General features: G+C 46.8%; 1 protein-coding gene across 1 annotated transcript; it reads left to right on the top strand.

Annotated features, from left to right (window-relative positions):
• The first annotated feature begins 14970 nt into the window (after window positions 1-14970).
• Window positions 14971-16447, top strand: FOXE3 (forkhead box E3). The gene has a single exon (XM_038414329.2). The coding sequence runs from the start codon at window positions 15087-15089 to the stop codon at window positions 15822-15824; it is 738 nt and encodes a 245-aa protein (XP_038270257.1). The 5' UTR covers window positions 14971-15086; the 3' UTR covers window positions 15825-16447.
• Window positions 16448-17890: the final 1443 nt, after the last annotated feature.

Genomic DNA, 17890 nt, shown 5'->3' with positions numbered 1-17890 from the left:
GTTTGAGCCACTAGCAAAAGTGGCCAAACTGAAGGCTGCCATGAATCTCTGAGGTGAGCAAATCCACCAATAAGCGCAGGACCCACCAAGGCAGAGGAGGACCTTTGTCACAATATATAAATACTATATTAAACTGACTACTATATACATATGTTAGTTTATTACTGTTTATTACAGTATTTATATATATGTGGCTGGAATCAGGATTGCTCAGCTGTGTGCCATAAGCCCTATACTGCTAACAGCCAATGGAGATTTTCTAGTGGTGCTAGTGGCGGGGGGAGAGGGGCTGTGCCTTTGGAACAGGAGGATCAAAGTTCTATATCGATTGCCATCATGAAGCCCTGAGTATCCAGGAGAGGTTCCCTGACTTGTTACAATGTAATGGCAAGGATGCTTTGCATTTCTGTGCTTCCTTGGAGCCAGAATGACCCATCCATACATGATACTGTTTGTAACGGGCGTTGGAATTTTTCTGGCATGGACTCCATAACTCTAAAATCATTGGGTTAACTTTTCATAAGTGCCTGAGTACCCCTGAAGGTCAGTGGGCCTTAAGCTCCTAAGGTGCTTGGGCGTTTTTGAAAACATTGCCCATTATCAGGCATACTAGCCATCTGCAAACGTCCTGTTGGCAAGTAAACACTTGCTGAAAAATTCCAAACAAGCTTTGATACAACGAGTTGCAGTAACAAAAGAAACTGCCACATTTGTTAAACAAATGTGCAAGTTGTTTTAATCACAGTTTCTCTTGGCAATTAAAAGCAATTTGGCCTCTTCCTGCTAACATCTCTGTCTCCAAAGGCAGAGAAGATGCTAGCTTCTTGCACCATTTTGACTCAGTGATTTGCATCAATGTGAGTGAGTAGATAATTGGGTCTTTTATATACTAGCTGCAAACAGGACAAGAGACACAAGACAAAGTTGCTATAGGGGCTGGCTTTTAGAGATGATCAGCAACATCCCATTGACTTCAGGGGCTCAGCACCTCTTCAGATGAGGCCTTTTGGTTACCATTATTATTTATGTGTTAAACAATCCGATCGTTGCGTGGCCCATACTTATGAGAAAGCTCTTTATAACGATTAAGGAGGGCCACATGCCAGGAACAAAATATTTTCCCACTAGGGAAAGGTCATCTGTGAAATTTCATGAACAATTGCCATGTTCTCTAAATGGCCCTCTTTTTTGTAATTGCGTGTCAGACCAAGTGCACTCAAACTGTAAGCAGTGTTTGATACAAGGAGAGTGAAATGAGATAATCCATGTTTTCATCATTCATAGGCCGCTCTTTTCACAGGCCGTGGGCCGTACTTTATTAGGTTGAGCAGCTCTGGGCGGGCAAGAAAGGCCCGGGCCTTTCTCATCAGTATGAGAATAGTCCAGTGAATGGTTTCCAAGTGTTTACTCAGCATTTGTCTCGTGGTTCATCAGAGGAATGGGGAGGTGGGGTGCCGACAGATCTTTTGTCCGTCTGAACTGCCTGATGTGTTATGACAATGTTCCATGAATATGCAGAATGGCAGAAGGGATTAGACCCAGCACAATTCCCCTCTGGCACTTTTTTTTTTTTTGCCTGGGATGTTCAGAGCTTTAAGGGTGACCTGTTCACAGTCAGGGCACCAAACATCAGATTTTCCTGTAGATAGGGGTGTAAAAATCCCACACTTGTCCAAAGTTGTTAACATCTGACTGGAAGGTTGGCCAGTCTTATCTCACGGCCTTCTCTTTATAATGTTTCAACTGGCGCTAATGGCCTAATCAAAGGCATTGTTTTGTAGGAAACGTGTAAATATTGGGGCATAATTAACGCTTGAGTCAATCAATCACACATGGAGTCCAGGCCAGTGATAGCTCTATTGGCTTCTGCTGAACAGAAAGTTTCTGCTACTTCCTGATAAATCTTTTCTTCTTGCTTACCATAGTCCCAGAGATGTTAAGACACAGGCTGGCCATGTCTACACTATAGTGACTATAGGGGCGTAGCTATAGTGCCATAGCTATGCTGACATAACCCTGTAGTGTAGAGGCAGCCTACGGTGATGGAAGGGGTTCTTCCAATTGACATAGGAACAGCCCTCCCCAAGCAGCAGTAGCTAGGTCAATGGAAGCATTCTTCAAGTGAAGTAACAATCTCTCTATACCTCAGTTTCCCTATTTGTACAATTAACACAATTCCGGCTTTCCTCAGAGTGGTGTTGTGAAGGTATATGTAAGAGAATATCACCCTAACGATGCCACAGGCCATTCTTTCTCATATGGAAACTCACTGATAGTTTTTCTGAAAATCCCCTTTGGTTCTGACTTTTATATCGCTTCCTCTTTACCTGCAAGTTTCCAGCCACTTGCCAAGACTCCATCCAGCCACCAATACTAGCGATGGTGGTTATACAAGGGCAGAGTCATTAAAATCAACCTGTTTGCATTTGAGCTAATTCTGTTGTTGAAACTACTTAACTCCTCAACAACTGGCATGGTTTTGCTGCCTGTTTGTCATCTTTTCTCTTAGCCCCACATCCCCACGGTTATGTAAAGGCCTTAATACTGGTTTGCTATAGGTCTAGATGTATCCTTTCACTGTCATTGCTGTTTCAGTTGTGCCCACGCACCTCCGTTTCTCACCTTGGGCAAGTCACTTCATTGCTCTGTGCCCTCAGTTTCCCCTCTGTAAAGTGAGAGGCAAGTTGCCTATTCATGATGATCATTTTAAGAATAATTTGTTTGAGGTTTTTCCATGTCTATACACGGAAAGGACTTAAGCAAGAAAACATACCACCGAGGAATAAAATCCATTACAATCTGAAAGTTTATTTGAAAATAAAAAAGAATAGCTTTAACCTGCATCAATCATTGCAACAGAATTAAACACATTTAATTCCGACACCCTGTAATCTCACACAGACATCAGGCAGAAATAAGAAGCCAAGTCGTTTGGAAAGGAAAGCAAAAAGAGAGAAGAGAAAGTAAAGGGAACACAGAGAGAGAATGAATCATTGGACATAAGTCAACAACTAACTAATGAGAGTTAGGAAGAAAGTTCCTCTATTGGGCAGGTTATGCCACTTTTATCCACTGCAGTATAAAGTTTCTTGCAACTTCCTCTGAAGAATCTGATACTGACCAATTTTAGAGACAAGATACTTGACTAGATAGGCCATTGATCTGATCCATTCTGGCAATTCCTCTGTTCCAGTGACCGAGATCCTTCTCTCATTCAACCATAGTCACCGATTTAATTTGCATCCTCATTTGTTGCACAGAAATGGAAAAGTGCACTTATTAGTACTTGTAAAAGTGCCAAGCAATAGTGCTCCCACACCTCGGGAGACTGACCAAACAGATCTCACTGTCTTGAGCATCAGAGGTTTTCCCCTTTTCAACTTAATCCCACTCTTCCTAGGTACACCCCCACCTCATCACCTTTTTCTCCAGTGCTTGCAAACTCCAAATTCAGCATTCATAGTTTATTGTACCAACACTGCTGATTAGTTCCTTCAATCTTTCTTCCTAATCCAGCTCCCCCACCTTCAACAAACCACTTGGTCATATTTGTTGGTTTTCCTCTTAATTTAATTTCCCAGGATCTTTCTGGTGTTGAGTTGCCTAGAACTACAAATAGTATTCTGGTGATGGTCTTATTAGTAATATACAGAGAGAGACTATCATTATATCCTCTGTGTGCAGCCCAACATTGAACGGGCTATTTTTGCTGCCACACAGCTCCTATTTAACGTGCTGTCCACTGTCAACTCTAGCTCTCTCCCTGTATCCTCTGTCTAGGTGATCACACCAGGTCCATCACCATAACGTTCTTACTGATTCTCTGGTGTCTTCCTCCCTCCCATCTGCTGTTGCCTACCCTGACCTGTTAGAGTCCCTAACCGCAGCATATTATAGGAAGAAAAGAACTTGCAATAAATTAAAGCACACTTAAAATAACCCATGTAGTTAAACCACCACCTAAAACAGTCAGAACAATGTTTTAATTTTATTTCATGCAAAGGAAACCAATTGTGTTATATATATATACACACACACATGCTAACACTATAATATATAGTGGGGGAGACCTTTAACACACAAACACACACACACACAAACAGACTAACACTAACACCAGAATGTATAGTGGGGGAAACCTTTAAAACACACACACACACACACACACACACACACACACACACACACACACACACACACCCCATAATGTATAGTGGGGGAAACCTTTCAAATAGAGATATTGATTAGATGCCTCTGGAAGGACACTATTATGTCTAATGGTTAAATCATGGGACATCTGTGGTCTGCTCCTGGCTATGCTACTGACTTGCTGTTCTTCCTTAGACAAGGCACCTTGTGCTTTGCTGTCTTTCCCATTTATAAACTTAGATTAGGAATTGTTAATTTTACTATCTCAGAGAGCATGGTGAGGTTTAATTTGTCCAATGCTTAGCACAAAGGGGCCCTGGTCCATCACTAGGGCACCTTGGTGCTACTGTAATACAAATCATGTGTTATGCAGAAGGTCAGACTAGGTGATCATAACTGTCCCTTCTGGCCTTGAAATCCATGTCCCCATTTAAATTGTAAGTTTCTGTGGTCCCTAGCACATGGAACCCTGGTTCTCAATGTGTCCCTCTGGACCTATCATACTATAGGTTATAAAAATGCAGGTCAGAGTTGAGGTCTCCAATCTTTACAGCTACACAACACAAACTCAAGTTTCCGAGGGGTAGCCATGTTAGTCTGTACCAGCAAAAACGAGGAGTCCTTGTGGCACCTTAGAGACTAACAAATTTATTTGGGCATAAGCTTTCGTGGGCTAAAACCCAGTTTTAAAACTTAAACTTTAAAAGCTTATGCCCAAATAAATTTGTTAGTCTCTAAGGTGCCACAATAACACAAACTCAGTGTCCTTAAGGTTTACCCACCCTTGTTGATGGAAGAAATGAACATGTATACCATCATTTTGGCATCAGCATATTTCACTGTACTAATGTGCTGGGAAGCGTAAGTATCTGCTATCAAGTGGGTTGGTCTACAGGCAATCAGAGACCTTGATAAAGATGATGGATGTGTTAAGGCTAAATAGAGGGAGCAATTAAGCCCCTTTATGAAGTGATAGCGGGAAACATTAGGACACTACCACCCAAGTCTTTAGGCTGTGTGGCAAAGCCTGAGCAGAGTTAAGCAGCATGGGCTAGCATATTTCCTTGGGAGTAGTTTCTAGGGGCTAGAGATTGCTCAGCAAACTGTGTGTTAGAAGTAGAAAGCCCACAGAAAGCCAGCAGATGGTAAGAAGCAATCGTGAGTGTGGTCCTGAGAGAGCAGAGAGAAAACTCCTTGGGACACGGGACTGACTGGAGAGGCAGGCTTGGAAACCGTGAGCAAGGAAACTACCTTGTATTGATTGTTTCCAGTGTGTTCAGGGAAATGGTACTTTGTGTACATTCTTTGTAAATAAAGAAGCTTGCACCAAAGAGATACAAGACTGTATCGTCAATTTCTCCTCCTAATGAAAACAACCTGTCAAGCCCCCAGGTCTGAGTGGTAACAGTACAAACATCCATGCTCCTTAGATAAAGACATTGATGAATGGCTGTTGCTGAGGTCCTGCAGGTATAGGTACTTTGATATGCACCCTGCAGTGCATGACTGGCTATTCTAGAGTGACTAGTGATGGGTGAGCTATGAAAGTCCTCCAGGGCTGGTTCAACTAGGATAATGACACCCAAGGATTTGGATACTCCTCCAAACCACTTGAGCCTGCCTAATTATGGTGGAAATCAGAGTGTTCTGATTATCTCTGTTCCAGCTAGAAGACACAAGAAAAGAGGTCAGAACCTTTAAAAATGGAGTGCGTGTTGGGGGGAGTTAACCAAATTTCCAGGAGCCTCAGGAAATGCCTGGGTTGGTTCTCCCATCTCTCAATAAGTGTATCCTGGGAGCAGAGAGACTGTCTCAGATCAGATGAATACAAGACAAATAGTGTGAGTCATGTTTGTCCAGTCTGTGATGGCCAAGCTTAGCCCTGCATCATCATCTGTCTTGCTTTATCATGGTGGAGGATGTGATTAACACAGGCTTGTCTGAGGCATATGTGCATTACCCTCTATTTTGCTTACAATGCAGGTAGGTGAAATAGGATGGTTTTAGCTACCGAAGTTCATCGCTGACCCCCTTGCCATAGTCGTGCCAGATCCCTGTACAAGAGATAGTTGAGTTCCCAGGGACTTGGCTTTCCATATATATTCAATATATTAACAGAGGGTTTGCACCAGGCTTTGTTCCCATCTGGCCTGGAAATAACCCACCTTTCACCAAATGCATCTATGTGGAGGAGGTGATGCCAGGGTGCACACACCTCTCAGGAAGTCAAGGAGCAGGCCGACGCATCAGGAGAGCTCTCCCCCTCGGCAATGCGCACCCTGTGAGTGGAAGTCAATTTCCTGTCACTCATTAGCTGTTCAACCTGTTTTTTCTCTTTGAGTCCTCAGGAGTCTTGGCTGAGGCTCTGTGTTTGATCTTGGACTGTTAGTGTATAAGGAACACCTTGCCTTCCCCAGTGAGGCCATGCCTCAGTTTCCCCTCCTGTACTCTGCAGTATTCACATACCAGACAGCTGATGGTCCAACTAGAATCTCCATCCTGAGATCTGGATTGTTGGTACTGAATGCTAAAGTGCTCACCCTTTGGCCGTCTATCCAAGCACCCCAAGTCCTTCCTGGCCTTTCCCCACAGCTCTCACAATCACCCTTGGATCAGGGCTTCACAGCCCCCTGGCACAGCTCCATTGGTCCCACTCTGGAACCTTCATCATTGCACTTCTCCAGGCAGCTGTCCTTCTCTGCCAGTCTCCAGGGAGAGCCTCCTCCCAGCTCTTTCCTGGTCCCTGCTCTCTCCAGCCTCAGAGAAAGGCATCCCCCTTTTTATAACAGTTGCCGTACCCAGCCTGCAATCACCCGATGCTCCTCATGTGACTTTTCCCATTCAGATGCTCTCCCCAATTGTGGTCATCAGCTGGGAGACCCTCAAGTCCCCTGATTCAGGGGAAAACCACGAACAGAAGAAGCTGGGCCCAAACTCCCTTAAAGAACAAGCCTCCCGATGACAGTTTGATACGACCCTGAGCCAGTACAATTGCTTTAGAATCCCTGGGGGTTTTAATGCAGAGATCAAGGGCAGAGTATACGCCATGGTGGTCATGGGGGAAATTCATCTCTGTGCAAAGGACTAATGTATCCTGAGGACTTAAGTGGCGCATAAGTCTCATATTGGTCCCTGCATGGGGGTAAACTCTACCCATGATAACTGTTGGGTATATTCTGCCTTTTAATTCATTGACTTAGGACTTAAGTGGTGCACAGGGCCCATGCTGTCTGGGGGGGAATCTCACCTGATGTGAGTATTGCAGCCGTCATTGTGAATGTCATGATGTGCCACACTAAAAGCAAAGCAAATCCCAGAGCCTTGCTGAGACTCTTTTCATTGCAGTGGAAGGCGCACGAATGGCTTGTGCTCCCAGGCCATGGGGAGGAGGCTCATTAGAGACGCCTAGGTAGGTAGGTGGATTAGCGGACCTTTGTTTCAGGATCGTGTAGGAGTCTGGCAAAAGCCTAGAAGAATGGCTGCAGGCAGATAGGATTTAGGATGTGAGACAGGGAAGGAAATTCTCTATGACAGAGGTTCGCTCAAAGCCTACAGGGCAGGGACAGACCCTGGTGTTACAAATGAGCTATATTGCCCCTGGCAGGAGCATTACACAAAGAGACAAGACAAGTGGAAGCAAGACGACAATGGGAGAGGGACTGTGACTGCCAGCCCTGAAAGTATTAGCACTAGTGGGCCAGGCTGTTAGAGGAGAGCACCAATAGGCCACGTAGACAGGGAAAGCTGCACAGTGACAGCCAGATTTCCAAGGACTCAGAACCCACAACTCGAGCCATATTTTCAAAAGACCTCTGCTCCCATTCACATTAATGGCCTTCACAGATAGTCAATTAGTGACTCATAGTGCTTAGATACTATGCTGGAGGTACCTTAGACCTACAATAGATAGATTAGAATAGATCCTGGCTCCCCTTTATAACAGATGTTTAGACAAGCAAAGCAGAAAAACCGTATGGTGTGCATCTCCCATTGAAATTGTCCCAAAAGGATGCTCATTGAGTCTGGATGCAGTGTGTGATTGGTCCTGGAAAAATGAGACAGCCCAGATCCAGAGGACCAGATTGATAGCACTAGAGCCTGAAGTACTAAACACCAGGAGAGGTATGGCACATGAAAAGGTATAGATCGTGAAACCCAGTTATTCCTCATCACCCTGTTTGGGAGGGACCCCTTCTAAGCGTAGGAGGTAGAACCAGTCAGAAAAAAGGAGGGTGAAGTTTCCATGGAAAATTTCAATTGAAAAGGAAGTTTGTTTCCATGGAAAATTTATAGGTTTGCTAGTGAAACCTCAAAAACTGAAATATTTCCGCTAACAACTGAAATATTTAAATTCTGCACTGCCACAGCAGTGTCTCATGAGTGTTGTAGTTTGGGCGCCTTATGCTCCCTCTAGTGAGGAGCCATGAAGAAGACTAAGTAAATGTGGTACTTTTCATGGGGTGTTTTGTCCCACAGACCTGTATTCGCTCACTCGTCGTCCATATACACTCCACTGCCCTTCACCATATAGGGCAGGGATTACACTGTAAAATAAGGACGGGGCATCTGCCCCCCAAGGGATCATGGGCCCCTCACGTCTGTGTCGAGGGATGTGGGTTGGGCAAGTAGAGTTGCTGGTTGAAACCCCCAAAATATAAACTGAAAACCAAAATTGTGGGAGGTTGGTAAAAATAAATAAATTGGGTTGTTGGGTTTTTTCTGGAGGCAAGCCCGACAAATTGAATCAAATGGGTATTTCCTGCAGAAATGTTGGGGTTGATTTTTTTTTTTAAAGCCTTTTTTTTTTTTTAATCAAAAAATGGTTCAAACCAGCTCTCGTGATGGCCTTCTTACAAAGATCCAGACTGATTTTGCCAATTGCTTTCTATATGAATTTTTCCCCTCAATATAGTACATGTTGGCTTACCAATATTTGCGTTGAGTCCCAATGATGGCCAGGGAAAATGAATTGTTCATGTCATTATTTTAAAAAAAAAAAAAAAAAAAAGTAACTAATGTATAGGCAGTGAACTTATAACGCAGCCCCTCATGACCCTCCAGACTCGCCGTGTTGAAAGTTTGTGATGACTCCTGAATATTGACAGGTTTCAGAGTAGCAGCCATGTCAGTCTGTATCCGCAGAAAGAAAAGGAGGACTTGTGGCACCTTAGAGACTAACAAATTTATTTGAGCATAAGCTTTCGAGAGCTACAGCTCACTTCATCGGATCAAGTGAGCTGTAGCTCACGAAAGCTTATGCTCAAATAAATTTGTTAGTCTCTAAGGTGCCACAAGTCCTCCTTTTCTTTTTCCTGAATATTGGTTCATCATGACCCCCTTGGCTTGCACCACGGCTGCTCTTCAACTTCCCCAGCTGCTGCTTTTGAGTGTGAACATCTTCACCAGCCTCCTCTTGCAGGCACATCAGTCTAGGCAACAAAGTCTCTGACCCAGCCCTTCAAGTCTGAGTCATTGCAATGCCCCCCTTCCCGCAAGCCCCATCGCCGTCTCACACTCTCCCTTTGGAAAATGGGAGTGGGTGGTTGAACATTTCCTGGTTGCATTCATGCATGCCTGAGAAGGTGTGACCTCCTTCTCATACCATCTAAACAAAGACACGTCCATGTTCGTGTCTGAGACACTAAATCCCCGAGTCGTCTCCCATCAGAAGCCATGTCTTGATGGGGTCCCCTGTTCTGATGCATATATTGGATTGCATGGAACTGCCCTGGTGGTGGAATCTTCACTTCCATGTTGGGTGCAGGTCCTCAGAGAGCTCCTCTGGAGGCGGAACTGGGGCAAAGGGAAAGAGAGGACTTGTGACTTCCATCAGCACCAGGATGAACTTTACTTCCCTATCCATTGCACAGGGCAGGGATAGAGAGTGCAGTGCCCTGTGAATGCCTGAAATGGTGGGGGAGTTGAGGAGGGTGGAATAGAAGGTATTGCAGTAACAGCACACCGCTATGCCCAAGAGAGGCAGCTGGGCCCCCATTTCATTAAAGGGAGGGGGCATGAGCACTGGATTTCTTGGGATGTTTTCAGGGCCGGATTAAAGCTCAGGTGCTAATGGCCAGTGCCTCCAGCTCCTGTGTTATGGGACTAAGCAGAATCTCAGCTTTCATTAAAAAAAACAAAACAAACAAAAAACCCCAGTAACTTTCTAACCTTCATGCAGGTGAAGAAAAGCTTGAACACATGACCTGAGTGTCAATAATGCAATGGTGTCTTCCTGAGTCTGCAGAGAGCCTGAAACAACCAGTCTGAGGGGTGTAAGCTGCCACATCTATCTCAATGGGATATTAATTCCAAGCCCCACTGCTCTGGGTGGCTTTGTCAACACCCTCCCAGCAAGGAACTGGGTGTGTGGCAGAAGGGGAGGAGCGCACTTGGCCTGGCCCCCCTCCTCTACTCTAGCTGCTGGGGTAAGTATTGAGGGACCCACTTGTTGCCAACCTGCGGCTCTTGGGTGGGGGGGGGGGGCAGAAGGGGATTCCATGGCGCTATCCCTGGCTGTCCGGGATGGGAAGGGGAGCCCTCTCATTGCCACACCAAGTGGGAGGTAGGAACAGACACACCAGGGCCTGAGGTTACTTTAATCTGGGCCTGGGTATTTGGGAGCAGAGTGGGGTGATGGAGTCAGAAAGGCTGGGCTTTGTACACAGAGCTAGAGAGAGATTTGCATTGTATAGGGAGGCTGGAATGTGCAGGCAAGGTAGCCCCTCTTCATCTCATCCTGGTGTGAACAGGTGGAGAGAAGGCACTTCCCTCCTTCTCCAGCAGGTGTAACCCTTTCTATGCTAGACGGCATTTACATCTTGTTCATTTGGCTTGAGTCAGGACTGCAGGATGGGGTCCTGTGACGCACACACCCATGAAAATGTGGTGGAAACCCCGTCATGTAAGTCATTTAAAACGGAGCTAGAAAATGCTGGAGAACTTAATGTGAAGAACTATATCTGGTGTCAGAGGCTGGACTGGATGATATGAGAGGTCTTTATTCATCTCAAATATTGGTAATAAGTTGATCAGTGCATGCACTTCCACCCTCTATATAGTTCTATATTATTATGGAACGAGGGGTCATCCCATGAAATTAATAGGCAGCAGCTTTAAAACAAACGAAAGGAAGTATTTCTTCACACAACACACTCATTGGAGCTCGTTGCCAGAAGATGTTGTGAAGGCCAAAACTATAACATGGGTCAAAAAAAAAAAAAATTAACTAAGTTCACAGAGGAAAGGTCCATCAGCGGCTCATGCTCTGAGCGTCTCTGGTCTCTGTCTGCCAGATGCTGGGAGTGGAAGAGAGGGATGGATCACTCAATGTTCTGTTCATTCCCTTGGCACCTGGCATTGGCCACTGTTAGAAGACAGGATACTGGGCTAGATGGACCCACTATGGCCATTCTTATACAGTACATTAGGTCCTTTCATATGTTTTGATTAGTGAATATATAGAAAACAGCAGAGAATGTTCAAAGGTTGGACATATACTATGGAGACGTGCTGTTTAGTCTATGTCCCCCTTCTCATTTTAAAAACAAATATATAAACATCAGTGGCGATCTGAGCTGGGTTTTCTTCATTCTTTTGCCCCCTTTTTTTTTTTTCCCCTCCTGTGGAGGGCTTTTGACAGCTTACAGTGCGTTGTTAGGATAGTGTCCACAGGGACTGGTTTCCGTTGTGGTTGGCCACATTGAGCCACATAAAAACCTCCTACATAGGGTATTTTCTGTGTGCTTTACATTATGATTTCTAGTGGTGTTTCAACCTATTTTCTGGACCTTATTGTGGGATTTCTCCCTAGCTGACTGAAAGCAACAGTGTCAAAATCTCTGACTGAAACAAATTTGCTAACATTTAAATATTGGCTGATGTCAAATAAATAATAAGATAAGAAACACAGTGATCTCCAGCCCTCATCCACCTCTGAGGTGAACATTCTAAGGGAAAGTGTTGCAGGTCAGATCTTACTTTTAGATCGTTAACACCCCTTTTTATCTCTGTTTTAGCTAAACAAAAATAACCTATACAAATATCCTTTAAACTAAAAAACTGTTATTCTGCCATTGTAGAGGGGCTCACTATATCTGCTTATAGGGAGGTCATCACCCTTGCATCTTTGCTTCTCACAATCATTCATGGATTTTATGCTCACAACACTCCTGCCAAGTAGGGAGATATAATCCTCATTTCCAGATGGGAAACTGAGGCAGAGGGTAGACAAAGTCTATATGACCGAGCCTGGAACTGAACCCACCTCTCTCCAGTCCCAATTAGTGCCTTGTCTACTAGACCATCTTTCCTACCCTTGCTCAATGCTTTGGTTCATTGCAATCTACTCTCAAGATTACAGACAAGCTCATAGCATTTGAATGATCTGCCACTCAAATTATTTGAATTCCATTTCTACCTGCCATGTTCTATGTTGATATAAAATCAGGAACTATAATGCATAATGTCCACCATCCTTTCTTAATTTAATGGTCCCTCTGCCTATTGTATTACATATATATTCTGTAATATTACATATGAGATTTACATACAACGTTTGTAAACGTTTTATTTAATTGCAATAGATACAGTTTAAAAGTATTTTCCCGCAAGGACAGTCGCTGTTATTTATTGCTCATTCATTAAGACACTGAAAACCAACAGAGATAGGTCTCTGTTCTTTCAGTACGCGTCCATTCACGTACACAGCATTGCCATGTATGACCGTCTACACTGCTAGACGCCCGCTTCTGCGCTCCTTATTCAGGCATTGTGGAGACCAAAGTAAGGAGCCCAGGGTCGGGCCCTAGGTGTTAAAATAAGCAGAGGCGTCTCTTTAATTTGTAAATATTTTGGGATCCGCATGGAGCTATTTACCTCTCTTCGTACAATCCCAATCGGTACGGTCAGTTCCACCTTTAGAAATGCCAATTCCCCCCTTTGAACAACCCCTTGCAATTAATACAAGCGACAGAGACTTCGAATTACTTGTTTACGTATAAACGCATAATCGTTAACACCCCCACCCCCAGCAAAGCGAGGGACACGAAGCAGCTGAATCGTAAACTCTGTCGCTCTGAAACCCGTTCAATCCACTCCATTCTCCATGGGCCCTAACACACTCATCTCTGTAGCCCACGTTAGCAAATCGCACGAGGTGGCACAAAATACATCACTCAGATGTTGGAGAATGGTTTTGTTTTTATGACTTTGATTTTTTACACTTCCCCCGCTTGACTTGTGCCCCTTACAACGTCTCTTATATTGTTAAATCGTTTAAATACCGAGTAACGCGTATAATTCATGTGACAAGAGATCGCTCGTTAGACGTGTTACATTATCTTTCCCGTTGTTGGGCTCCGGGGTAAAATTAAATGCGTTTTTTTGCCGAACTGTTTTTCTGCCGGAGCAAATAATTTCAAAATCAACATTCACTGAAAACCATTCAGACTTGTATACCAACGGATTATCTAGTTCCGTTCAGCACCACCAAGAAAACCTCCCAGCAGTTAGCAGGTGTACAGATTTCCCTAAAAGGTAGCAGATCCTCTCTGCATGCATCCGATGAAGAGGGGTTTAGCCCACGAAAGCTTATGCTCTCATAAATTTGCTAGTCCCTACGGCGCCACAAGTCCTCCTGTTCTTTTTGCAGAGCCGCTCTGTTATCCAATGTCTATATTCGTTTAAAATAAAGCGTTTGCGTAGATCTTTGCCCCTTATTCCTCTGCTGATCACATGCGTGCTTGGTAAACAACCGAACACCGAGGAAACGTCTGAAGAAATTAAAACCTAGCGACTATCACAGCGAAGCAGCTCGCGACAGCTTTTTACTCGCGATTCAAACAACTACCCCGCGATGTCAATTGGTTCGCGGGTTCAACAAAAGCTACCGCGCTTTCACTCCGCATTTAATCGGCAACGCTTTACAAAACGAAATGTAAACCGAAGGAAACGATTTTCGGGTTACCGAGGCATTTCTGCCCGGGAAAGTGGTACATTTCTCTCCAGCTTCAAAAGTCAGAGCATTCCCCCTCCCCCGTCCAAAAAAAAAAAAAAAAAGTGTCAGGTTTTAAATACGGTTTAAAACAACCTGTCCCCAGCGCTGGCGGTAAAGAGATACTCGGTGAGCTGTAGCTCACGCAAGCTGATGCTCTAATAAATTTGTTAGTCTCTAAGGTGCCACAAGTCCTGCTTTTCTTTTTTCGAGGATGGTTATCATCCTATTCTTATCTCCTTTATCTGGTGTAATGGGTTATTTCTGAAATTAGGGTCCCTGCTGCCAGCCCAATTTCACCGGCAGCTTCAGCGCTCTCCCAGCCGGCCATGCCTGGGCGCGTAATTGACAAAGGGTCGGGGGGGGGGCAGTTTCCTCCCCCTAGGGAGGCGCATTATTAGTTGCTGGGTTTATTTCGGGTGTCTCCCCCCCACCCCACCCCACCCCACCCCGGCTGCTGCCAATCCGCGGTCCCCATCCGTCCGGCCAGGGGCTGCCGGAGAAGCCCCCCCCCCCGGGTGCAGACCAGACACCTCCAGCCAGGGGGCTGAGCGCGCGAGCGCCCCGGGGAGCCTCCCGCTGCTCTGCCAGCGGCGGGGGCCGGGCTCGGGGGAGAAAAGGGGGGGGCTCAGGTGGGTGGGCAGGCGGCGAGGGGCCAGCAGGGTGGCGCCAGCCGGCGGGGATATAAGGGCCGGCGGGCTGAGCCCCCCGGGGCAGGGGGAGGGGGGGGCGCCACCGCCGCCTGATGAACCCGGCCGGCTTCTCCTACTTCCCGGCCATGGGCACCCCGCCGCCCGGCTCCCCCGCCGCCCAGCCGGAGCCCGGGAGCCCGGAGGAGCCGCCGCCGCCGCCCGCCCCGGAGGCCGGCGCGTCGGGCGGCGGGCGGCGGCGCAAGCGGCCGGTGCCGCGGGGCAAGCCGCCCTACAGCTACATCGCGCTCATCGCCATGGCCCTGGCCCACGCGGCCGAGCGGCGCCTCACGCTGGGCGGCATCTACCGCTTCATCACCGAGCGCTTCCCCTTCTACCGCGAGAACCCCAAGAAGTGGCAGAACAGCATCCGCCACAACCTCACCCTCAACGACTGCTTCGTCAAGGTGCCGCGCGAGCCCGGCCGCCCGGGCAAGGGCAACTACTGGGCGCTGGACCCGGCGGCCGAGGACATGTTCGACAACGGCAGCTTCCTCCGCCGCAGGAAGCGCTTCAAGCGGGCCGAGCTGGCCGCCTACCCGGCCTACCTGCCGCCCGCCTCGGCCTTCGGCGCCGCCGCGCCGCCCGCTCTCTACGCGCCCGCCGGCTACAGCCCGCCGCCGCCGCCGCCCGCCAGCGCCCCCTACCCGCGGGGCTTCACCATCCACAGCCTCATGGGCGGCGCCGAGCTGGCCCCGCCGCCGGGCCTGGAGCTGGGCCCCGAGCCCGCCGCCGCTTTCCCGCCCGCCGCCGGCGGCCTGCTGGGCCGGGCCTACCCCTACGCCGCCTCGCCGCCGCCGCCCCACCTGCCCGGCCCCCCCAGCGGCTACTCCCCGCCCGCCAGCGCCCCGCTCTACGGCGCCGCCGGCCGGCTGGGCCTGCAGCCCGGGCGCTCCTGCGCCGAGCACCCCGAGCCGCTCCTGGCGCAGTTCGGCCCCAACGCCGCCTACGCGCGGCAGCCCGGGTTCGCCGCGGGACTGGAGCGGTACCTGTGACGCCGGGGCCAGGGGCTGCACTGGAAGTCGGAGCGAGAGCCACGGGCAAGGCTTTCCCATGCCGATGGGGGGGACACGCGCCGCGCTTCAAGGGCACCGCTTTTTTTTTTCTTCTTCTTCTCTTTTTAAACTCTACACGTGTAGACTGTTTCATCCTCACACTGTACGGGCCGCCTAATGCGCGGCGCTGCATTGCACACGTGCTGTGAAACACCGGCGTGTAGTGCATAGGCACTGTCCTGTCCCCCGTGCGCATTGCCTGCATACCACGCCGTAGTGCACTGTGCAGTGCAGTGCAGTGCCTGGCACAAACGCTCTGTAATGCAACACTAACACGTGTTATGCACGATTCATTGCATACGCATTGTGTAATACGTTGGAGTGCGTTGTGTCTCAATTGTGATTCAGGGGATCGTGCATTTCGCCGTGCGCTGTGTGAACCCTTGTGTAAGGCGCTGTTACCTTGTGGATTTGTAAACGTTCCAGGATGCCCCATATTTTTCTCTCCTTGTTGGGTTCTTAACCTGTAACCAGACAGAGAATTAGCAAAACTACTTGTTATGGGATATTTTATTACTATTTAAGACTTCACCTTTTCCTTCCCCTGTGGGAAAAAAACATCTTTTTACTGTTCTTTTTTAAATAACTTTTATTGTGAGAAAGGATTTAAAAAATAAATCTTTCCTTTCAACTGTTTAATACTGCTCTTTTTTTTAGAAATGGTTTTGATGAGGTTTAAAAATAGAATATATCACATTTCTTCAACAAGCTGAAGAGAACTCAGATGATTCATATGCAAATCATAACACTGTTTTAATTATGCCAAGTGCCTTGTGCTTTCATTTTTTACGGATTCTTTTTCAGATCTATACGCTTACGGTTTCAAATCTCGAAGCCTGTTTTTAAATACTGGTGGTAATTCGCCATTGAACAGCTTCCTAAAGGATGTGATACATTAAGGACATAAGAACGGCCATACTGGGTCAGACCAAAGGTCCATCCTGTCTTCCGACAGTGGCCAATGCCAGGTGCCCCAGAGGGAATGAACAGAACAGGTAATGGTCAAGTGATCCCTCCCCTGTCGCCCATTCCCAGCTTCTGGCAGACAGAGGCTAGGGACACCATCCTTGCCCATCTTGGCTATTAACCATTGATGGACCTATCCTCCATGAATTTATCTAGTTCTTATTTGAACCCTGTTATAGGCCATCCCCTGGAATCTTGAAATTGAGATTGGATTCCTTTCTGTAAGGTGTGCTCTATTTAGCTACAATTGACTGCGTTGGATAGTTTTCACTTACGTAGTCGAGAGATTTCAGAGTAGCAGCCGTGTTAGTCTGTATCCGCAAAAAGAAAAGGAGTACTTGTGGCACCTTAGAGACTAATAAATTTATCTGAGCATAAGCTTTTGCGAGCTATAGTTCACTTGATCGGACGCATGCAGTGGAAAATACAGTAGGGAGATTTTATATACACAGAGAACATGAAACAATGGGTGTTACCATACACGCTGTAACGAGCATGATCAGGTAAGTTGGACTATTACCAGCAGGAGAGAAAAAAACTTTTGTAGTGAGAATCAAGGTGGGCCATTTCCAGCAGTTGATAAGAACTTATGTAGTAGAGAGAATAATTCTCGCCACTGAAGGAGTCCTTGCAGTTGAAATTGTATGACCTGTGTTATACAGGAGGATAGACTTACTAGATGATCACAATGGTCCCTTTTGGCCTTTAAATATTGAATCTGCACACTGGCCGGTGCTTTGCGCTTTATTTATTGGGCGATATCCTGGCATGGATTTTTGAGGCAAATTCCCCACTGATATTCCCCCCCCCCCTTTTTTTTTTTTTACCCTAAATTTCCTACATGTAAATGGGCAAGAATGGAATTTTTCTCCTTGTATTAAAAGACAGGATTTATCTGCCACCCTGATTTACAGGAGCATTTGCATTGGAGCTGATTCAGTGAGTTGGTGTTCTGGGATGGGGCTCTTGACTCATTTGAATTCCCTGCCTAAGGGAGTTATATGCCCAAATCCCAATTGACTTTCAGTGGAAATTTGCAC

Source organism: Dermochelys coriacea, chromosome 8 (assembly GCF_009764565.3).
Source record: "Dermochelys coriacea isolate rDerCor1 chromosome 8, rDerCor1.pri.v4, whole genome shotgun sequence".
NCBI lineage: Eukaryota > Metazoa > Chordata > Testudines > Dermochelyidae > Dermochelys > Dermochelys coriacea.
The sequence above is the reverse complement of the archived record's forward strand: the minus strand, read 5'-3'. Positions and strand labels throughout refer to the sequence as shown.

What these genes read in the sequence shown, in the direction of transcription:
- FOXE3 (XM_038414329.2), top strand. Translation starts at nt 15,087, where the DNA reads ATGGCCCTGGCCCACGCGGCCGAGCGGCGCCTCACGCTGGGCGGCATC.